Source organism: Amblyomma mixtum, chromosome 6, assembly GCF_055824585.1.
Source record: "Amblyomma mixtum isolate Tamu chromosome 6, ASM5582458v1, whole genome shotgun sequence".
Lineage (NCBI taxonomy): Eukaryota > Metazoa > Arthropoda > Arachnida > Ixodida > Ixodidae > Amblyomma > Amblyomma mixtum.
In genome coordinates, this window is record NC_143017.1 from 117,182,088 (window position 1) to 117,205,881 (window position 23,794).

General features: G+C 43.6%; 2 protein-coding genes across 4 annotated transcripts in view; one reads left to right on the top strand and one right to left on the bottom strand.

Moving 5' to 3' along the window:
- Positions 1-17,156, top strand: Tsp97E (Tetraspanin 97E). Of its 2 annotated transcripts, XR_016283584.1 has the most exons (6): positions 1-190; positions 2,850-3,017; positions 4,840-5,076; positions 6,921-7,034; positions 9,509-9,656; positions 13,046-17,156. XR_016283584.1 is itself a non-coding variant. In XM_089548909.1 (5 exons), the coding sequence occupies exons 1-5, from the start codon at positions 131-133 to the stop codon at positions 13,139-13,141; spliced, it is 675 nt and encodes a 224-aa protein (XP_089405035.1). In that variant the 5' UTR covers positions 1-130; the 3' UTR covers positions 13,142-17,156. The 2 variants fall into 2 exon arrangements, 1 of the variants encoding a protein (XP_089405035.1); XM_089548909.1 differs by lacking the exon at positions 9,509-9,656.
- Positions 17,067-23,794, bottom strand: part of LOC149340160 (isoamyl acetate-hydrolyzing esterase 1 homolog) — a 12,768-nt gene continuing 6,040 nt past the window's right edge. The window contains exons 6-7 of one of the 2 annotated variants that reach the window (XR_016283583.1): positions 23,296-23,567; positions 17,067-17,197 (exon numbers count right to left, since the gene is read on the bottom strand). Coding sequence is in view for 1 of the 2 variants with exons in the window: in XM_089548908.1 (XP_089405034.1) it covers positions 23,382-23,567 (186 nt within the window). In the remaining variant the exon portion in view is untranslated. Of the gene's footprint in view, positions 17,198-21,207; positions 23,568-23,794 lie in introns of those variants that run through there. The other variant, XM_089548908.1, reaches the window with a different exon arrangement.

Consider the following 23,794-nt stretch of genomic DNA (forward strand, 5'->3'; position numbering starts at 1 on the left):
GTGCCTGCAATGGGGCTGCTGATTTTGTAGATTTTTGCAATTTCTGCTTTGGGTCTCGCACCGCTCGCGCATGTTTCTAGTCATTTGAAGTTTTTGGCATTTATACTTTGTACATACACAAGCTTCAACCATGTGTGGGGGATTCACGTGCTCCAAGAATGCTCTAACAGCGCTCAACATTATGTATATCGTGAGTAACGGCTTTTCAATCCGTGACTCGTCACACATGTTACGAACTCGCTGACGAGGTGCGGCTTCCATTTGCGAGCTTTGCGGACGTTAGTCGCGGTCGTTACGCGCTGTGACTTCCAGCCTGTTTGTGTTTTTTCTGACTGACTGTCTGGCGTTGGTAAACCTAGTGGGCTTCCCAAAATAAGATTGAACCTGAGTTTCATTCATCCTGTGCCCTAACAAAAAATATGAAGAAAACAGCGGCGTCTTCAAGGCGGTATCAGTTGTTTTGACGTTTCGTTGGTTTGCGAGCTTGGTGTGGTTCCTATCTCGCTCTCCACTCACATTTGAGATCGAGAGGAAACTTTCCGATCTCTTCGCTAGCATCAAGTTCCCGTCAACGATATAGCGAATTACGCGACAAACATACTGGTAGGGGGCAAACGTCCTGGGAGATGCTTACGTTGTATGTGGAAGAAAAGAGGACGAGGCTGGAAGGTCCGTTGAGTCCCAGCGTTGTGGCCACCTGTCGATGTAGCCGTTCTGTCGCAATTATCTTAATTTACCTCGTATGAGAAAATGCCCGAGAGACAGTCTTGCGCATCTTTCGCTTGTCGCCGAGGCTGCGCGGTGCAGGCTTCCCGCCTAGCTGTTCTAAATAATTAGAGATAATAAGGCCGAGATAATAATAAATTAGGCATAATAAGGCTGAGCAGACAGGATAATCGGGAAAAAAGGCTGGCGGAATGACCGCGTTTTTTTTTTTTTCATTCACTAAGCACATGGACTAAGCAGGTTTCATTCCATCTCCAGTTTGATCACGGTCTTTATTCCTTATCGCATCAATGTTATAAGCACGACTGCATCAGCAACTACTCCCTTAGAGCCTACCAATTCTGTTGGAGCCGTATCTGTGTGCTCTCAGAAACTATTAATCTACAGATGTGCACATTTCTTGATTGAGATCGAGGTTCCGAGGCGTAAAGAAGTCACTTCTTCTTTTGTCTACTTTGTGCATACGCTGGTCTCAAGCTTTTGTGTGAACCAAGGAAAAAACTTTTAACGGTCAAGAAGTTCAGCTGTCAGCATCTAATAACATAGGCTTGTCCCCACCGTTTCTGATCTCCATGCACAGGTGGGATAACATAGCTCTAGAGCAGTGTGCTGTAGAACAAATAATGCAAATCCTTGGCGCAGCTGCTGTGCTAGTGGAACGGTGCTCGTGCCTTTGTCGCTTGCATGTCTAGGCGACTGGGTTCAAGTGTAACTTTGTAAGCATTGTTTGTGAAATTTAATGCCTGCTTTAAAATTTTTTGCTTCCTGTGCTCCATAGAGCATTGCTTGAGTCTTCCAAGACAAGCCTATGTCTACACACTTGTCATAAGATAGCGTTGGGCTGTACTCTCTCATGCTTTTATCTTAAGGAAAAGCAAATACTGCTCTAGCTGGACAAGAAAGCCAACTGCTTGTCTTTTATTGTGATAGCAGTACCAGTGGCACTTGGTGTAAATGCCAGCGTAGTCTGTGTGAAGCCCCAGTGATTGAAGCCCACATGCTCCTGGAGCGTCAGCCTCCTCCCAACCACACCCCCTTAGCTAGAGGGCTGTGCACCCACCCAACTCTACCCTCCAGAGGTTTCACCCACCACCATCTCACCTCTGCAAGGTCACCACTCACTAGAACCCCACCTAGCAGCACAACAAAAGAGTGACTGCAAAATCAAATGCAAAGGCCAGTGTAATAGCCAGCTGCCCACCACAAGCATCACCTACCTCCCCAGCCCCTAACTAGGGGGATGCCCACCATCCATCTCTGCCCACTTTCACCCTCCAGAAATATTGTCACATTCGCCACAGCAGTGGCCTAGTGGTTATGAGCATCAGCCTCACATGCGAGAGGTGCGGAATTCAATCCCCAGTGCCACGGGGTGCCCTTTGGTGATGCAATGGGTACAAGCTTTCCCCTGGCCTGGTACTCAGCTTCTGTGGGGTGAAATGCTTGGCAAGTGGTTCTTTGACCCACGTGAAAACAATTTGTGCTGTGACGCTCTTTAGCCATAGATGACCTTATGCCATAAAAATGAATCATCATCAAAATTGTTGTTTGCAAAGCCTCAGCTTAGATTAAAAGCATTTGTTAGAGTAAAAGCATCAAAGTAATCTGTGAGGGCTTTTAGTGACAGCTTTCTCGCATCAGATTTCATAATTGTCTTGTTGGTTTTTAATGTGATGTCCAACAATACCACCATTGAATCACGAACCTGGCTTCCCTATTTAGTTAATTTTGAACTTGCACTCAACAGCCAGCCTTGCATGCCAAGAATACTGACCTTTTTTTGTTTGAAACCAAATTTCAAAAACTGAATTTGGCGTACTTTAATTTTTTTTTTTTTTTCATTTTTGGTATAAATCGAAAAGTACAATCCAAACTTATATGTAAATGTGTATGTATTATATGTATATCTAAGAAAGACTGTGAGAGCGAAATATTAGCTCTGTAGCATAGCAGCCTATGGTAGTTCTGGTGTTCTATTCAAGACATTGTTATTGCTCTCATTAAAGCATGATAATTGTAGAGAAAAGTCATTAGTTAAATCATTCACCTGAGTCAACATGCGGGCTGTATGTAATACATGATTCCTGGCTGAATGCTTGTTGTTTTTGCTTTTTTTCCTGCAGATTGTCTCTTTCATCCTCATCGGCGTGGCAGCATACGGCCGGGTGTCGAGCATTGTGACCAACATCACCATATTTGGTGCAGTGATAGCCTGTGGAGTGTTCCTGCTCCTCCTCTCTCTTGTCGGTCTCATTGGAGCTGTCAAGCACCATCAAGTGCTGCTGTTCTTCGTATCCTTCAAGATCTCTCAGTGATGTTTCATTCTCATAATGTATCAGTGGAGGAATTTTCCTTTTATCAGGAAATTTGAGGAGCAAGATTTGTCATGAAGGGAATTTTGAAAGAGTTTCCCTGCTGCTTCAGGGAAAAAGTGCCTGAAATACAAGTTTCTGGGTCTAATGGGGGGAGTTTTCGGTTGCAGCATGGAGCATCACTGGTACGTCTCATTGATAATTTCGATTAATTTGTTGAACCTGTGTTGTTGGTACAGTCAAGCTAGGAGAACCCATTGTTGACAGGATGACTTAGTTTCGATGAAAGTGTGCTGACCTCACGACCTAGCTCTTGCAAAAGGAAATCTCAAACTGAAATACAAACAAATTGGTAGAGCTAAGCTTGCCTGCTTAATGCTTTAATCAGCAAAACCTTATTGGCATTCGCGGCTGAGAGATCTGGAGTGGCAGGCCCGTTTTGGTGTCTCTACACTCGCATGCATACTCAGCCTTCTTCTGCTAAGGTCTTCGGTTCGATCGGATTCCCGGCACACTTCATGGAATCCATGCTCAGACATATGCTGTCGTTGAGCTTCATGGTGCAGCATCCATCATCTTTGCAACGCTGCACTTTCGCTATCCTGTACAGAATCCATGGCAAACCGATTGCTAAGCACTGACGAACCAACCACTACAACACGGTGCAAATGCAGAGCAACAGCTGCGTACAAGTTCCCCAGCGAGTTTTCCTCGTTGCGACGTCTCGAAACGAGACTGCTGGCCGACAGCCGTCGACCGGTGCCCAGATTTCCCCCTCTCCCAAGCAACGAATGCTCCCCTGCCATGGCCTCCTTTCCTCCTCTCTCGTTGGCCAGCCAGTCGGTGGTGTTGGCGCGGCCCTGCAGCAGAGCTAGTGCTCCCAGCGGTAGCCAAGAGTTTCTTCCCCTTTCTCCTCTACTTTCTTCTTCTGCTACTCGGCGGCTGCTTGGTTATTGGTCTATGGAGTAGATTTACTGGTACAACCCTGGATGATGGTTGATTCCATCACGAAATGCGACTTTAAATGGCTAGTGTGGAGGCTAATAAAAGAAGGTAGAACTCAAATTGAGGACAACACAGTTAGCTTCGGCAAGGAAAATGATAGCTGTAGTGTTGGGGGACAGGAAGCGGGCAGAATGGGTCAGAAAAAAACAAGGGTGAATTGCATCCTTGTCAAAATCAAGAAGAAGAAATGGGCTTTGGCAGGGCATGTAATGCGTAGGCAAAATTACTGATAATTGTTGAGGGTAACGAACTGGATATCAAGAGAAGGCAAGTGTATCAGGGGGTGGCAGAAAGTTAAATGAGCGGATGAGATTAAGAAGTTTGCGGAGATAAAATGGCCTCAGCTTGCACAGGACAGAGTTAATTAGAGATATATGGGAGAGGCCTCTGTGCTATAGTGGGTGTGATGATGCTAAAATGGCTAAACCGAAGCTCAAACAGCTTTTGCTGTAAAATGGTGAGTGAGACTTTGCTGCTTGTTTCATCATTTACTTTGGATAGCCTGGGTACCATTATATACGTCTGACTTTGCTCCACAGTTCACTCCAAGAGTTTACTCGCAAACTTCACCCTTTCTCTCACGCAATTGAATGACCAAGTGGTGGCACAACAAAAGCTTTCCCTGACAGCAGGAGCCAGTGAGGATGGTGATCTGAGTAAGAAATGCAGCATTGGGACGAAAATGTTTTCGGGCATGCTCAAGGAAAGCCTGCTTCCGCACACCTCACCAAGCACCTCTGTGTTGGTGCTTCTCGTCCTCCGATGGTGGTGTACACTCCTTGACCCCTTGTTCCAGTACATGGTGATCCTGTTCCTACTGTTTGTGGTTCAGTTCAGCGTTGCCTGTGCCTGCCTGGCCATGACCGAGGACCAGGAGCGGGAGCTGGCCAGCCAGGGCTGGAAGAAGGCCTCGCCCGCCGTGAGGGCCCAAGCCGAGCGGCTCTTCCACTGCTGCGGCTTTGAGCGCAACGCCTCAGACCCAACGGCCGAACCGCAGTGCGAGCATGTGCCAACATGCTGTCCACCACAGGAGGTGAGGAGGACCTGACCCCTGGCTGTGGTCGTTCTGTTTGACCAGACATTTTGCCGTTCTTTTTTCGCGGTAGTAATTGTGCAAGGGGCTTTCTCTGGTGTAAAAGACTTCCGTCAGTGTTGTAGTATGTCACGACTGAAAGAGCTTTAACTTGGGCTGGTTGGATCATTCTTGTCTCCACATTTTGACTAAAAACTTCCAGATTTGCACGCTTCCCAAGGGCGGGTGAGCCTGAGCCGTAAGGGATATGTGGAGTCAAAGCATATGAAACCAGGCCCTTGAAACTTTTTAGAATACCTGTGCAGTACAGATGGGCCTGGAAATGAGTATATAAAGCGGAATTGCACTCGTGGGGGCAGGGATGCAGAGTGTGAGAGCGTGCGTGCGTGTGTGTGGGTTGCTTTCACTGTACACCTAGGAATGGCAAAAAGACTGGTTCATTTTTTTTACTTTCCTTTTTTTTTCTCATGATAAATAGTCTGAAATGGGGCCAACACTGAAAGCTGAATAAGGCCTTGGCTCCCTATGCAGGCTTAAACAGAGTATAATCACGGAAAGCAGGCAAGTACAAAGCGCCAATACAGCTGACACAGTACAGACTTGAAACAGTGCCTTAAAACAAATGCACGGTAAACAGTTTCACAAAACAACAGCATAGTAGTGTGGATACTAAGGCATGCGGGTTTAAAATTTCTGATACATTTGTGCAACAGAAAGTGTGTGGAAAAAATGGACTGGATTAAGGGATGTAGACATATAAAAAACAGCATATTAATCAACCAGAACTTGCAGTTTAAAAAGTTAATGCTCATTGCACGACTAGCATAGAGATCGTATTCTGCAGGTTTTGAATAGCAAATTTGGCGATACCGAAGCAAGCACTCAGTGAGACTCAAAAACCTGCCACCATTGGAGTCGTCCTGTGAAAGCTTGCAAGTGGTGGCGTCGAAGCAGCATTTGGTGGGGTAGGAACCTATCTCAGCAAATTGCTGAGCCACCAAGGAATATAGCTGCAGTATCTCAGTTGCGGATGCAGTGTTTTCCGTTTATATATATATATATATATATTTTTTTTTACGTTTAATTGTATTTCTCATTTGCTATTAGTACTTTGGCAAAATGTTTCTGAAATGTGACTTGCTATGTAGTGTTTGATGCATGTTGTTAAAAAAGGTCATTCATGATTTTTAGCCGGCGGTTATTGATGCGATCCTGTTTTAATTATATCCTCCTGCTGTAGACTGTCATGTCGTTGTCTCCTGGGCCTCTGGCAAGCTGAAAGCCTTGGAGACCATCTCTTCACCTTCTGGAGAAAAATATTGTGATGGCTCTTTATTGTGATCATCCGATGACAGTTTGTTATCATTAGGTCTTTTCCTTGCTTGAAGCACTAAGGTTGCAGGCTCGGCGCATTGTTCAGCGAGAGCTGGTTGGCACTGGCTAATTGGCCGTCCACCTTCCACGGTAGCTACCCTTTGGGTTGTTCCCCTGGCAACCACTTTCCAGTTACACATTTTTCTGTCTGCTTCGTAACCTCCTCCGTCCACTGCAGCCACCCTCTGGGTTCTTCCCGTGGCAGCCATCTTCCAGCCTCTCCCTCTTCTAGTCTACAAGTGGAGAGGAGGCCTTTCCTCTCTCCACTTTGCCACCTGCCAATCGTGGCAGGGAGTGCACACAACACTACAATGCCAGTTGTTGCTTTTTCTTTACGGTGGTGTTCTAAAATGCAAACTCACTGAATTGAATTGCGGCATGCCAGCTGGCAAGCTTATGATGTGGCAGGACATTTCTCTGAGGTGTTTTTTCGGTTTTCTCTCTCTCTTTCTCTCTCTGTTTGCTTGTAGATTCCTCCTGATGGCACGTGTGAGTGCCAGGGTTGCTGGTCTGCCCTGCACCAGGCCATTCGTAACGGGCTCAAGATCACAGGCGGCATAGGAATGTTCTTCAGCTTCACAGAGGTGAGCCCATTTTGACTGGCTGCCACGATTACCGTTTTGATAACTGTTGTAAAAAAAAAAATTGAAGTTGCATATTTCAGTTCGATTCAACTAAGCTTCATCTATCCAGCAAAACAAGACACAAGTGTGTTTGAACTCGCGCACATCTCTGCTGGGTGAGCCATATCATCCATGGCGACTCCTTGAATCTGGTGCTTAGCAGTGCTTGGGTTGCAACTTGTGCATTGGAGATGCATACGGCCAGAGGCACTGCTGTGCATGCATGTGGTCTTTCGTTTGGCTACTAACCATACGGGACAGACGCATGGCTAATTTTGAATGCTTGCATTTCTTCCCGAGTAGCATGGCCAGCTGTTGGGAGTCTAGATGGCCACTCGTCTACTTGCTTAAGAAGCCGGTTTTTTAGCAGAGCATAGCAACACGAGGACAATAAACTAAGGGACATGACACAAGTGCTCGTGCGCTCATTTGTTGACATCTCTCTCCATGTTTTGTCCTTATGTTGCTGTGTGCTGCTGAAAAACTAGTGCAATACCAGCCAGCCCGACAGCTTGTCTTATTCACATACAAAAGTCCTAAAACAATCTTGTCAGCCCTCTTCCCACATTTCTTTCAAACCCTCATCGACTTCAATGGCTTTGTTGTGTGTGTGAGAAGAGGTTTGCTCTGCAGGCATGTGAAGTATGCTATTACTGGTTAGTTCCAGTGGGGAAAATTGGAGGTGGTAGAATTGCTGTAAAACACTCGGCACAGTGACATTTGGCTAGCAGAGCACTAGGAGCATAACACACATTTCAGTGAGTACTTCTGTGTGCCTGCCACTGTTCTTGCATTACCAAGAGGAGAAAAATGGTTTCAAAGACAAAAGAAGTGGCAGCCTTGACAAAAGGCATTTCACAGCTCCTTTAACTTGGTCAAGTAGTTCTCAGAGTTTTAGCATCAGGACCAGAGGCTTCAGACCAAACCCATGTTGACCATAAAAAGCTGTTTGAAGACTGTGCACCTTGTGAGCAATGTCATCCTCAAAGAGATTTCACTTAACACATCACGGAAGTGAAGAAATTAAATGTGTATTATCCAGCCCTCAATGTTTTCTTCAATTCAAGTTCTGTGTCCGTTTTTCTCTTGTGCTTCCCACACAGGGGTCGATATGTGAATCAGTCTTGAAGGGGGTGGCCCCATTTTAACCATGTATTTTGCTGACCCTTTTTTTTTGCTAAAATGTGGTTCAGTATGGTTTTCTCGTGTAAAAATCACTTAGGGGAGACGACTGCCCCCCTTCTCCCCGTAATCAGTCCCTGCTTCCGCACCTCTGGGAGCATCACGCCACATACCGAGGCCCCATTGAGATTTAAGCCTTTATGCGGGAGGCTATCATTTGAGAGATATATTCACTTTGTAGTGATCCCACATGATTGTGTAGAAACAAAATCGTTTCATAGAAAGCCCCTCGAGGAGCTGTGCTGTCACTGCTGTTTGATGACTTAATGCTGCTGGGTACAAAATAGGCTTCGCCACTTACCACATGCATATCAGCATGTGTTGTCAGAGATTGATCCCATCTGATTGCTAGCTAACCAGTAGATGCTGCAAGTTATTCTGGTCAGGTCACCTAAAAGGCATGCCTTTCATCTTGTCTGAAAAGCTAGAAAATCATGGAAAGACATAAGAATTGCTGCTGCATTTCCAAGTCTAATCGTTGGATAAATGCTAGAATAGTGTGCCACTGAAGACAAGGTGACAGCAGTCAAACCAGCTGACGAATTTCACAGGGGCATTACTGATGTCATCGTGCTGCTTGTGTGGTGTCCACTTTTGACACATCCTTCATCATTAAGGCCAGATACACGTGATTGTGCAATGGCTCTCATCTTTATGACAACGCATATGTGATGTAGTTCTTAACCTAGTAAATAAATGAATTGTTAAATTCTTCGGTGTGTGCTCCTGGCTTATTTGCCGCTAAATCCGCCACCGAGATCGTCACTTTCGGTGTGCTTGCATGTTTAGCATTGTTGCTTGCCTGATCCATGCATTGTGCAACATTGAGCACTGAGTATAATACAGGCTGACGTGTAACGACGCGATATCCTAACAAAGCATTGATGCCTGCTTCGGGGACACCATTGTGGGTGTATGCAGTGAATGTTGTATGTGCAGTAATTCGGGACATGGTGGGTTAGAGTAAGTTGTACAGACTGCTCTGCCTTTGCCATTTATGGCACTAGTTCCATGTTTTCCCAGGAGATGACAGCGCCAGGCCGGTCAGCTTGCTGGGCTCACTTTTTCACTGCATGTTTGTGGATGGGACATTGTCTTCCATTGTTGCTGCGTGCAAATAAGCCGGGAGCATACAAGGAGGAATTCCCCGGGAGTTGTCTGGATGAAGGTGGTGGTCCCTACGCGTATTGCTTGCCATGGTGCCTTCAAGTAACCCTCTCTCAATCTTGCCTCTCCCTCCTGGCTGCCTGCAGTTCATCGGGGTGTGGTTGACGGTGCGGTACCGCAACCAGAAGGACCCTCGTGCTAACCCTAGCGCCTTTCTGTAACCACTAACCACCACTCTCCAGTGGCTGCTTGAAATGGCTCTCTTGCAAGGGGCTCTCTCTGGCACACCACAAGGTATGGACCCCCCCATGCCCCCAACGCCGCCATCTCTGCTCCATCGACGCGCACTTGCCCCCCCCCCCCCCCCCCTTGGAGACGCATGGCGTCGCCTCTGTGACTTTGCTCTCTCTCGCTCCCGTCTTGTGGCGAGCGGATTGCTTTTCTAATAGTGCAGTGAGACTGATCGTACATGTTGACCTGTATTCTTGTTTTTTTGTGATGCTCTTGTTTCCTCACTGAGGCTGCTCTCTGTAGCTCCATCTTTTTTTTTTTTTTTGCAGCCCAGTTCATTTTTTTGTGCAGCATTTACAACATATTGCTGGTCCCTCTTGCCACCTGTGAATGTGTATAAAAAGCTTTATGTTTGCTTTTAAATGCAAAGCATTTACAGGGCTTGTTTGAACACTTTTCTGGTGTCCAGTGTAGCCCGAGTTGAATTCAGTGTTATAGGTGTGCCTGCAAGAACAAGGAAAGCAGACAAGGAGAAAGAAGGATGTTGTATCATCAAAAATACAAAATATAGTTCTTCTAGAACAGATCAGTTTCTTTCGGAGCACCCATAAAAATATGGAGCTGATGGCTTGTGTGGGAGCTCCCATTCTATGTAAATGCATGGAGTCAAACCTGGATATAATGAACCTCGATGTGGAGTTAAACCTCAATATTACAAACACAAATATTCCCAATTATTGGCTATATCGAATTGTTCATAAATATATTTAGTAAACATGTGTAATTCTTACTTGTATATTGAATGCATTTTGCTATAAAACGGATAAATTGGACTGCCAAGTGCCAAGTTGTGCCCGCTCTAATGGCATGTGGCACGCTTTCCCTCGCAACATGAGTGACTATGGTGTCCTGCAGCCAGTGGCATGGCCGCTATTGTAATGGAGGTGGTAAAAATTGTGCATTTGTTCTGTTGTCTGATTTCTTTACCTGACACTGCTGTAATGTGGGGAAGCCACCATAGCTGGGGTGTGTACAGGGAAGCTACGCTAACTGGCGTTTGAAATTCGCTTTTTGCGGCCTCTATAATCGCAGCGAACAGCTTAAAATCGTTGCTAAAAACTTTGAAAAAGGCCTCTCCCAGGTTTCGTCCTTTCACTGGTTAAGTTGCGCTTCTCCTGCATGTGTGTATTTCGGTGAAATTTTATACTCAGCTATATCTAACTATTTTGTGTCTTTTACCTGTTCTCTGTAACGAGGCTTGACTAGCAACTTTCTTGATATTACGATGTTTCTTAACTCCCCAAAGCTGTTCCCATTCAGGTGTGTGTATTTATGAACTCCTTGCAGTAAAGGTGTTGCAGTGGTTCCTCTTAATATAACGAATTCATTGCGTCAACTTCTATCAGCTAGTGCTGCATGGCTTGAAATTTGATTGGGCCTCGCTAAAGTTTCGTAATGATGAAATGAACTGTCCTGAGAGGAACATTTTTGATAGCAGGAAGCGAACGCAGCTGACAACGTGCTGCACGCCTGCACCATTGATGTCACTTTATGGTAAACACAGCAGTCTCCGCAGCATTCGTTTTTGTAATGTAACATCTAGTGACACTGCAAACAAGGCATGTTAAAAAGCAGCACAAAACAATGGGATGTAGCAAAGAAGGCACAGAACGAACAATGCGCGCCCATCGCCGCCACTCAGTTCACGCGATTCCGGCACCAGCAACTGACATTTGCCGAGTGCGGGGACGACGGAGAGCACCAGCGATGTGTGAACGGAGTTCGTTTCCCAGGACAACAATGGCCTGGCAGAGCAAAGGAAAAAGCACATGGGAGGGCTGGCCTCCGACACCTCTCCTACCCCCTACGCATAGTAGCATTGTACGAGCTGCAGCCACTGCCACAGTCGCATTAATTAAGAGATCATGAAAAGTTTCTTTTTGCAGCTGCAAGTTACAGGGACTTACAGTTAATGTTTGCTAGGTGGTTTCATCTGCATCTATTCTCATTTTCATTTTGTCTCTACATTGTTGTTTCAAATCAAAACTGCATGTTACAAAAACCTATATGCAATAAAAAATCGCTGACTTTTTAGCAATTTCATTATATCCAGGTTTAACTGTATGTCCTTATGTATGCTCAGAATATTTTTTTTGTATGTTAATGCTGATTCTGCAGCTTCTTTGTAGGCGCAGATCCTTATAAATGCCGAGCATTTAGAACACTTTTGGGATGTGGTGGAGAGACTGCGTTAGTTTTTCATATTTGACATGAAAGTAAAGCGATTTATGTGAAAGGGTGCAGGCCTGCTCTTTGCCGATTGCTATAGAATTTGTTGCCCATGACCTATTGCTGGTGCTTTTTCTGGTTTGTTCATATAGTCGACCCTGCCCCGCTAGGCCTTTTTTGCTGAGCTCAACCACAATAGATGGCATTTGTCAGTCTGTATCCACTTGTTTCGAAGTGTAGGAAACTGAGCACGTCCCGATTGCAAATGCTGTTTTTCTCCAAACAAGTGTTTCACATTTATGAGATGAAACCTGGCAATTGCTTAGAACTACGACAGTGAGCATAGAAGTAGCAAAGATGCTCATCCATGTGATATTGCAGACAGATGAAACGTGGACGTGACGATTCAGTTGTGAGCGGCAGCTTATAGTTGAATTTTAGCATAACAAAACTGTACTGAACTAATTGGCTAATTGCTGCTCACCAACATTTTTTGCTTGGAAACACGCTATTCTTTATCGCATTAATAAATTTCATTAGGTCGAGGCTTCTGTAGTGCAAGTGATATGAAAGGTTGGCTTTACTTTTTTTTTCCCCCCTTTTTTTTTGTTTGTGTGATAATACTCAGCACATGACTGTTGCTGAATGTAATTTTCTTTTTTTTTTGTACAGCGGTGTGCGTGAGTACTTTGTCAGATATGACGTGCAGTAAAAAAGCTGCTACTCTTCATTTTAAGAAATAAGAAAAGAAAAGAAGGTGTTTTCTTTTTAATAGAACTGTGATTATACATCACAAGTTCCACTAGATCGATGTTCAGCCATAGCATGATGGTGATTGGTGGTGAATTCGTGGGGTCCATTTTCAGAGCATAGAGCCATCACTTTGAATGAGAAAGCAAAAACCTAATCTGTTTGAAATTAATCTTTAAACGCTGCTAAGATCTTACTTTGTTGCTCGTGTTTGCATTGGCTCATTCTAATTTTGTTTGTCCATGATTGCACCTCGCATCTTTTGCCCCCTTTTCTTGTGGTCTGTGTGAGGTGCTGTACTGGGCTGTGGGAAGCGTTGTCTTGCAAGAGATTAACGTGGTGCACCAATTCACATGCATGGATTAAAGTGTTGCCTTGAGCCTTCCAATTTCTTCCTGAGTGAGTGTCAGTGGCCTGTTGTCCTCACGTGTTTGTCTCATCTTTCCCTCCCCGTTGTCTCCGGTGTTCTCCAGCTGGTGGCCGTATTTGTGGCTTACCGTTACCGACTCCAAAAAGACCCCGAGGCGGATCCTTACCTTCTGCTGGGTGGAGGAGCTCGTGTCACGTGACAGGCCACCCAACTCTCTCTCTCTCTCTCTCTTTCTTTCTTTCTCCATGTTTTCTGACATTCCTCGTCCCCACCACAAAAACATGCGCAACACCAAAGCCCTTTCACATTCCCACTTTTGTCTTTTCTTTCTTCTGTGTCTTCTTCTTTATTCCAAGTTGGTGCATTTGGACTGGCCGCAGTTTTCTTTTGTTTTGTATCCGGTGTGTTTAGGGAATTTCCCAACGTGGCGAAGGTTTTGAAGTAGGGACTGAGGTGGTTAGCGGGTGCAACTGCAAAAGTGGATTACACAGCTTTCCGAAATATTTTTAGCTGGAACTTCACTGCTGTTTCAAGTTGATAAACTTTGCTGCGACCATTTTTCTTAAGATCCCGGTTTTAGCTGATTTTTGGCAGAGTGGCTTCCTTAGTCTGGCAGTGGTCCTATGCTAACCCGTGACAGAATATGGATTTTGTGTTTGGCTAGAAAAAGTTTTAAAAATCTGGTAGCTCTTTACACCCACACGACTGAATTCAGGTAGTTCTGAGGGTTTTTTTTTTTTCTTGAAGGGGCGCTCTACTGTCAAAAATGAGTGTAAATATATTGGCATGTTCTTGTAGATCTTTTTTTCTCTGATGAGAGTAGTCGCGGCAGAACTCGCATTTTGGCAGATATTTAAACTGGCAAAGAAAGTCTGGCCAGGGCCAATAGTTGCGCCGTGCTCTGTTAAAGTTTCTTTGTGGCTCTCCATGTAGTCGGGCTACTTTGCATGGAGCGGACACACTTTATGGGCAGGACTAAGGATAATTTACTGAAAGCAACTTCTGCTGCCTTATTTCTTTTTTTCTCTTCTTTCAAATATACACCGTTTCTAATGGTTTAACGCCGTTGCTTTCCCATCGTCTCTTAAAATGTTTTGAAATGCCGACTGCCCAGTGCTGTTGCTGGCAAAAAAAAACAAAAAAAAACAGTTGCTGGTATTTGTGATAGATACCACCAGTCTCATTTTATTAATGGTATTTTAAAAGAACCTTAGTGAGCTCAGTTATAGTTTTAATGAAACCTATGCGTCTAGGTTGATGTCATGCTCATTATTGCCGCTACATGCCACCTGGGTGGCACGGTAGTCATCGTGTCTGTGATGTCGTGATTTGCGGATGCAGACTATCTCTAGAAAGCGCCATTCACATGTAAAAGAATTTACGTCTTACATTATTCTGCCATTTTTGTCAGCGCCATGGCCAGATAGTCATTTGTTTGGCTACGGAGCTTTCAATTATAAAAAAATATAGCCATTAAGTCAGCACGCTGTCCCTTTAATTTTGGTGGCATTCTTTTCTTCCCTCCAGTATGCACCATTTTGAGCAATTTTCCCCATATAAGTGATATGTAAAGGTGAAGTGCTATGGGAAATGAAGCAGCATTGCACGGAATTCCTTTGCGGCATCGTACTATGTTAGAGCTCTGTCCTAGTGTTGTAGGATTAGCGATTGCCCGCTAACCAAGGGAGCCGTAGTGTGGCACGACGAGCTTCTCGTTGTGGAAACTGAAGGAAATTGCCAGTACCTTTTTTATGCACTTTTGGTGCACTTCAAATCATCTGGGAAGCGATTTTAATGCTTTGTGGCTAGAATTGCTCAGTGCCACTGGTATTGAGTCAACAGAAGCAGCACTGGTGAGCAGAGACATTGCACTTCGCATTAATAACATTGCTGCAGGCGTGCAGTGAAAAAATAAAAATGCCGTATATTCATGTGGGGGCCACTCCCCTCAACTTGGTGCCCAAAAATCGCATAGCTATAGGTGCACATTTTTTACTTCATTCTTGTTTGAAATAAATTGGGGTGACAATTGGCGAAGTGATCTACTGGCTAGTTGTATTGCAGGCAGTTAACACCAGTGTGTTGTCTCTATGAAACGGTCACCAGGCCCATGGTATTTGTCATGCAGGTCATGCAGGTCATCAGGTCAGTGAAACGCGCATAATGTGGGGTCCACTGTAGTCTGAAAAAATTTAGTAGAAAAAACGCGATAGTGTGTAGGCCCGCACCCTATCAAAATCTGAAGAAAAAAGTGCGACCCTTACACAAGTGTATACGGTAAATGAGCAGCAGAAAAGTGGCATTAATGTGTTGTGTTTTTAGTCATATGGTGATTCACCAGATTGGTTACACACCAGATTGGTTACACACCAGATTGGTTACACACCTGATTGGTTGGATCAATTTGGCATGCAGTGTGGACTGTACAGGGAGGCCATGGCAATGCAGAGTGGAGCTGGCCGGCTCGAAATGTCCGGGTCTTTTGCTCAATTGCATGGAATAATGTGCTGAAGCGCGATTGCTGGTGCATGGACACCTGGCACACATTACCTTGTAATACATGTGTAACTGCTAGAGGGCATGTGTGGCAGTTTTATTGAATGTTCAAAGGTAGCCCGTGCAGTAATCGTGGTCAGTCGTATCACAGTGCAGATATAAGGCAAAGGTGAATTGCTTCTCACAGAAAGCCAGCCCTAAATAGTTTACCATGGAGGACTGTTCACTTGTTCAATTGCAGTACGTAATTTGGCGAGTGCCACAGCTTTCTGCGTGATGCAGCTGGAAGCCGTACTGCGAGGCGGGCACAAGGGAAAAAAATGGGAACAGGGATGCACTCTTGCCACTAATGTTTTTTCCATGTTCGATCACTGTCGTTCAAGATTATGTGACGTGGCGTTGTGACAAGCAACCTTACTCCATGTGTAGCCTCAAATATTGCTGGGCTTTTCTACGTTCATTAGTTTTGCAGGGTTCATGTGGAAGCAAGTACCTATTCTGAACCTTTAAGCATTCGAACAGTACTGTGCTGTGCTGTGTCTCATGTATTGTTAATGATATTGCAGGCAGAAAGTGAGGTGTGCAGTCTCTAATTTCTGTGCTTTTTCACATGTATTCAGCACATGCGTATGAACTTGCAGGCGAGAAAACGCACACAAACTGGTGCATTGTTAAAGGCCTTTGCTCAATTTCCTTCTTACTGTGTTGTCTCTCATTACATAAGCAGTCCTCATTTGGGCCACTTCGAAAAGAAACACGTTCAATAAGAAGCTCCTCAGATCTTCTTTTTGTGACCTGTGATGTTCCTTCTGCTACGTTCCTTATCTGTTTGCTTCTTCTTGTGGCAGGTCTTTTTGTGTTAGTTTTACCTTAGTGAAATGAGAAATGGACTGCAAAGTCTTTTGTCGTGCACTAGCTAACAGACTTGTGAGATAGCGTAAATTCTGTATATGGTTGATGTGGAACTTGGTGCTGCAACATGCCCACTGTTTGTAATGACCGGTTGTCCAACATAAGTTGGATATGATGTTTAACTGCACATTGAGCCTGACCTTATTGTTAGGGGATGCTGTAGTTACCCAAAGACATAGTGTGGACACACTTCCTGTAGCACCTAGACACACCAACTTTGTGCTCTGCGATTCATGCACAGCAGTCTGTTGCAACCATCATTAGCCCCTGTGGACCTAAGGACTGCACCATTTATGAGCATGGTCGGCAATCTTGCTGCATGAGACATGCATTTTTAATTATATATAGCTTTGTTTCAGGGACATTTATGGCTGTTGTGTATTTTCGAGGATGTACTTTTGTGTTCTCTTCAGTCTTTTTTGTTTAATGCTGAGCCAGTGCTTGCCATGATTATATATTGTAGCAAGGCCTCCAGCGTTCTTTACAAATTGGGAAACGCTACATTGAGGAGATTATTTAAGATGGCCTAATATTTGGCACCTGTGGCTACTGCCCACTTTGTCGATATTAAACCTGAAAACTTGCGCTGTGTGTATAAACCAAACTTCTTTTTTTTTTCTTTTTTCTTTTTTTTCACTGTCATGCTTGCCAGGAATATCGCACTGCAGTCTGGGGAAGTGTGCATATTGTGTAAAGCGAAATGTGAAGGTATAGTATTTAGTAGGAAGCATTCATATCATTTATTTTTCTTAACTGAAACCTGTTCCTTGTGTTTTATAATAAAAAATTTTTGTTGCGGAGCATCACTTAGTGAGGTGTCTTGCTTTCTTGGAATGACTTGTAGTGGCTGAAATTGGAAAACAGTTTTTGAGAAACAAGGTGTGCATGCTTAGTCAGTTTTGTTTGGTTTTAGCAAAACTGCACATTCTGCACAGTCGAGCTCCAAATGATTGTTGATGCAAGGGGTGTCCTAGTGGAACTCCTTTTCAGTCAAAGCTACCGCAGTTATTGAGTTCAATATAACATCTACAGACTAAAAGTTTGAAATCAAATAGTTCGAACTGCTAGTGTGTGGTGATCAGGAGCAGTTTGGATAAAGGGACATTGAGGACAGATTGAAGTTAGCCGCTATCAGTAGATTGCGGCATTGTAACAATGAACAGACCACTCTAAACACAAACTGAGCTTTTATAAGCTAGGAAAGACCAAAAAAGAATAAGGTGTAACCATCAGCAGCAGATATCACAAGTACATAAACTGTGTTTAAATCGAATTTTTGCCGCAGATACCAGAGGCTATGCTACACTGCAGTGCAATTCTAAACAGTGGCAACCAGTCCTTTTTGATGTAATGTTGAGAGTTTGAATTGAGTGGCGAGAAAATACTTAATTAAATCATCTCTGCCATTAATCCGTTTTTTGCTGCCGTACAGACATTCACGTACCCAGAATGAACCAGAAAATACTAAGAACAATAATTCAGTGGAGCTGTCACTGTCCCTTCAACGGTACACAGCAGGATTTCATAGATGTATACTCATTAGTATGGAAATTGTTCACACCAAGCTTTGACCTTTTGAGACGAAGTTACATTCCGTAATTCTGCAGCTCGCCTGTGTGTTCTTCACATGAGACGTACTTGTGAATAGCAAAGTTTAGCTATACATAGATACCATAGAAAACATAACTGCAGATGTGCATGATTAACGATTAGTTGAGATAGAAGTGATGCCACGTGTTTGAATGCCCTGAGCTACCCTAATGTATGGCATTAGGATGATGATGGTTTAGTGTCAATCCCTGCTTAAAACCACAGCATGGAAGGCAGTGTACTGTCGCACAGTTCTTTTTTTCTTTTCTAAAGTACATTAGCAGGTCGTTTGGTTGGTTCACAGACTTCAAAGGAAACAAAAACCAGACACCACCATCAGTATTCACGGAAATTATTAATGCGCCGAGCTTCAGTTTATATGTTTATGTTAGTACACACATGTATTTCAGATGTTGCTACAGCAAGTACAGTCGTCCACATATCTGTCTAGAGCGCTCGAACAGAGCACCGGGGATTACACGTGTGTCGTTTACGAGTGGCCTAAAGCTCAAAACATGGCCTTATCGCGCGTGCACATTCCCGTGGATCATCTCTAACTCCTCATGTCTTTAAAACGTGTATTGGAGCCGACGTAGCAGTGCCGATTGCAATTAATGCACAACAGAGCGTGCCGCTCGAGCGTTCTAGACAAGTACGGACGACTGTACTTCATTGTTCTGCAAAATTTTACAGTTGCTCTTTCTTTTCAGTTGGCTATTTTTTTTTTGTCTTTCAGAGTTCAGTCCTATGTTCCTTGCCAAGCACCTCTGGTGTAGTGCATTGCTGTGTATGAATGCTTTTGATGTGTGCCACCTTATTGAAGTGCACTAACACCAAATTTAAATCATGCACAAAACCACGCCTTTAAAAGAACTTGTGACACAGCTCATGATGTCTTGCTCAGGGAAACCACTCCAACGGCTTGGCAATGCTTCAGCTTCTCAGGCTGTCTGTTGTCAGTAGCTCTGATTCTATAGTAATCTGGCAAGGATATTGCTTATACCTCAAATGCCACAGCTGCATAGCATATGCATTTTCAGAAACCAAACTGTAACCAACGAGCAAAGTGGCACATATTCTGCTGCGTACCGGAGGCACATGCGTATATAAGAAATGAAAGTGGCTGTAACTTTACTGTTCTGTTTGTCTATTCATTCGTGTGCTACTATGGTGAATGATTTTGCTTAATATGGTTAATGTTATTGTATCTTTGGAGCATCTACTCGCCAGGAAGAATAGATTAATTTGTTTCTTATCATGTCAAGATTTCTAGAACTTTTTTTACTGCATTTCAAGCACGTGAAAAACAAAACTGCGGTATTTTGTATTGTCATAATGTGCAGAGGGCTTGCTTGCTGAAGAAAAGTTGCTTGTAATGGCATGTTTGCTGTAGCAAAGCTGTGCAAAAATTCTAGCCAGTGGAGTTGTTCAGTCAACATGGCTTAAAATGATTGCTCTCAAGTAGATGGCGGTAACATTTAGTGGTTAATGACTGATAACCTGAAAGGAGCCCAATATTACATTGTATAATGTCTTGCACACTGTGTGTGCAGAATGCATGCATTTGCTTGCAGATGGTGTCATTGCTAAAGAGTGGGACTCTAGTGAGTATAATGTACAATGCTACCTTGATCAATTATAACTAGTAGTACAAAATGGTAGCTTTGCTACTTTCTCGTCTATAAGTCTTGAACCCCTATTACAGCCTATTTCTAGAGGAGGGGAGGTTGAAAGCTAGTGTGCTAGTTGTGCCTGTTTATAAAAATTTCCCTACATTAGAAGAAAAATTTTAGAGAACTACAGGCCAGGCATTGATGAATAGCACAAATTGTGGAAGATGACTGGTCCACTATTTGTACTTCACATAATACAGCAAGCATTTCTGGCACATACTTGGCATGGGCATTGCTAGAGGACTAAAGGTCATGCTGTTGTAGCGTGATGTTTATGCAGCAGTGATCCATGTAGCATCCATGAAAATGCTTTGACTCGCTGGAAAGGAGGCTAGTATTTACGTAGTTAAACTGTAATAAAAAAAGAAAAAGCTCAATATTGGCTCTGGACAGTTTGTGGATGTTAAAGACGTGTACCTTCCTTTTATTACAAACAGTAGCTCAATGTGTAGCTCAAGCTTGAATGGGCACATGTCAGCCCTTTTTCAACCAACTGAGCTGTTTTAATTGCATGTCTCTCCTCTTTCTGTGAAAAACGTAAGCATGTCAAGCTCTTGTTTTGCCAAAAATAAACCTCTTCTACATGAACCTGTCTGCCCTTTCTGACGTTCGCTGTCAAGACAATGTGTTTGACTGGTAACGCATGCTATGCATGACCATGGGCTTTCTGGAAATAGCTGTGTTGTGCATCCAGGAAAACTTGCAAGCAGTGGACAAGGCTGTCACATTCTGGAGAAATGCCTGGCAAAAGCTTGGCAGAGCAGTTTTTTTTTTTTTTAACTTGACAAAGCAGTGCTATCTCGAAAGCACGAAGGTGGCTTAAAGAAGCAAGCACAACTGCTTGGCAAGAATGTCTTCACTTGTGCTGTCTTAAAAGGGGATGCGCCTTTCATCAAAATTGTATTTATTTCGTGAAATTTTTTGGGAATATTGGAAATATAATTTAATGACTACTTTCTCAATATTTCACTATTTTATCTCCGGAAAATTGTTTTGCAATGTATATTTTTCCTCTGGATCGTGTGAAAAGGCTGCAGAGTTAATATGTGGTAGAAGGCTGACTAAACATTCGCGTTCCTACCGGTGCGCCACAGGTCAAGATATTCTTAGTTTTTTTTTTTTTTTTTTTTTTGCAAAGCACAAAGCACTGACATAAATTTGAAAATTTTGAATAAGAACCTCTTGACCCGCACTAGGTCCTAGGAGTGCAACAAAACAAGCGAGTTCAAAATGGATTACACAGTCATGAAGAAATCTGCTTCACAAGGTGAGTACAAAAAACCGTAACGGAGGAAAACGCTCATTGTTTGAGCATATCCCTGCAATTCACAGAACTTTTTTTTTTTTACTTCCTGGTTGATTTCAGCAATGTAACTTTGGGACAGCATAAAAAATGAGGCATACAAGCGAATACAACAATTGCCAAAAAAATCGATTTTTTGGCTATAGAAACGACCAACAAATTTACACAAATGAACAGTGATTGGGAAATGTCAAGAGATCGCTTCTCATGGGGCAGAAGGAAATCCGTGCTATAAGCATTGGCAGGACAGAAGAGGATTCAAAAGGTGGGAGTGATTCACTAAAGGTGTCATTGCTGTGAACGAGAACTTTATTACAAAAATTCCAGTCAGTGAGCAGACTGACATTCAGCTTGCTGGTACATTTTGCAAGATAAAGATGTACAACAGACTAAAGAAACTAACAGGTGTACTGACATGAAAAGCTGCATATACTGAATCTTGCAGGGTTGCGAAAAATATTTATCTTCCGGGGCTTATCACCCTGAAGAACAGAAATGCATTCACGCAGATCAGTTCATGGCTGACTGGATTTATTTGCGGCCGCACGCCACTGCTCACAGAACGTACTGTGCACGACTGGCGATCGCGACATCAGCGACGTACAGGCAGCGCTTCGAGCTCGAGGGTGTGGTCATGGCTCGCGCATCCGTATCCTTCGTAGTAGCACGGAAATGTGTTTGAAACATCATAAATTCTGTAACTGTACACAATGCACTCTGGCCACGGAATTTTAAAAATTATATTTTGCAATTTGTATCAACCATGATCGCATCAATAAGATTGTACTGTGTATAGGTGACAAAAAGGATACGGCACTTGAGTGCAGTGAAGAAAGATTTCTCCAAGACTGTGAAACATGATCAGCGAAGGAAGTTGGGCAAGTTGGTAAAGATTCATGGTGGACAAAAGCGCGGTGGAACACAGACACAGGCCGCCTGTTTCGTCTCATTCTCCCCTCTCTGTCTGTGTTCCACCGCGATGTGATCCACCATGAACTGTGAAACATGGTCTATCTGACAAGAAGGCAATCCGACTTTCCACATTCAGAAGGCCCTGTTACCGCTAGGTTGCCCTCAGCTTCAACTTGTCTGTTGCTTCAGCCTTCAACCATACAGTCATGGGATCGCACAGAACTTAACGAAGGTCGTATTTAGGACTGGCGTCGACACCATGCTCTGTGCCCCTGACAAAGGGTATTCCACGTGCTGAGAAGTGAACGGAGTAAATGAAGTCTGTATGTGTTCAAAGAAATTCTGCAAGCTATGCACTGCACGCCAACAGCTGTTTCACAAAATCCCCACTCTTGTGTGGCTGTCGCTACATTGGCCAAACTGATCAGAGTATTGACAGGATTTGGCAACATGCTACATCCTTGAAAAGCACTCTGGCTGTTCAGCCTTTCACCAATGGGACTGCCAGTGTATTGCTGATTTCAAAAGGTTAAGTGCGATGGAAAAAAGCAACAACAAATTAGTTTGATATGTAATCGAAGCACTACCCATTGACAGCTATGAAGGGGCATGTGTGAGCACGGCACCCATTATCTTGACGGAAGAATAAAATGTCTCCTGTACAGCTCTCAAGTGCAGTAGACACGGTTCTTTTGCTATTGCTGTTTATCGCCTTAACATTTCATATCAATACCTATGCTATTAACTTTTTCCTGCATGTATCTTTTTCGCCTGTTGTGCATTTTCTTCATGCTGACACAATTTATTATGTCATTTATGTTCTCTAATGTCATGCAAGAAATGTAAGATAGGTTCCTGCCATCTGACTAGCATCAATATAGGAATCTCACTTTCTTGTTATTTGTATTCGTTCTTTTTTAACATATTTATTTAATCCTTTGAAGATGAGCACGACAGAACAGATTCTTGTAAACATGCTGCATACTCACTATATGACGATGAAAGCATTAAAAAAATATGTTCAGCATTTCTTTTTTAACATATCAGAAAAGACGGGCATAACAAGGATACTAAGCTCTAGCTGTCATCCATTGCTACATGACCATTCTTTAAGCGCTGGCATTTGCAAGTAGCCAGTTCACAATGGTTCATGTTTCTAAGTGCTTTCTCCCTCCATCCTATAGGGGATATTCAAAATTCTGCAAGTGCGCTTTCCCACATAACTGTGTTGCCCCAAACAAGATGGCCGACTTCGCTATAAAGGAACTACGTGGGCTACAGGACAGGCGCTAAAGGTGTGGATAGAATGTAAGAAACGTATTTTGAAAGAATCAAACAAAAAAACCAGTCTTTCTTGCTTTGTTTCAGCTGGAAACGCATGGTCAGCCATCTTGTTTGGGACAGCATTGTTATGCGGGAAAGCGCACTTGCGGAGCATGTTTAGTTCACAATGTCACATTGACTTGCCTGCTGCCAAGTGTAGCTCTCTCTCTCTCACAAATCTGGCAGTGCGGCAGACTATGCTGCCTTGCCAACACAGGTGCTGTCAGTGTTCATGTGTTTGGGACCCAGGAAGCTATGTCACTTTCGGGATGCACAGGATCCATGGTTTTCCAGTTTGGAAACATCTCGGGAGCAGGACCAATGACCCGATTAAGGAAAGGCACCAAAAGTTTTGCCAGCTTCTGTGACCCTGACTTTGACAGGTGCAGGCCATCTAGAAGCAGCTTCTGCCAGTTCTGCAAACAGCAAGTATAGTGGCCATTAATGACTAAAGTGATCAATTGTAAACTTACCTCACATCATTTCTCCATGTATGTATATACATGGAGAAAGTAGTATTAAATATTAGGATGGAGCAAGTCCTATCATATTTTCACACAATTTTCTGGCTGAAGTAATTTAGATAAATAAATGATAACGCACCACAAAGCAGCATGCAATAAAGTAGTAAGATATAGGAACC

Excerpts from the sequence above, each read along its gene's own strand:
- Tsp97E (XM_089548909.1), top strand. The coding sequence starts at position 131 with ATGTGTGGGGGATTCACGTGCTCCAAGAATGCTCTAACAGCGCTCAAC. Across the intron at positions 5,077-6,920 it reads CATGCTGTCCACCACAGGAG|ATTCCTCCTGATGGCACGTG; the intron begins GTGAGGAGGACC and ends GTTTGCTTGTAG. Across the intron at positions 7,035-13,045 it reads TGTTCTTCAGCTTCACAGAG|CTGGTGGCCGTATTTGTGGC; the intron begins GTGAGCCCATTT and ends GGTGTTCTCCAG.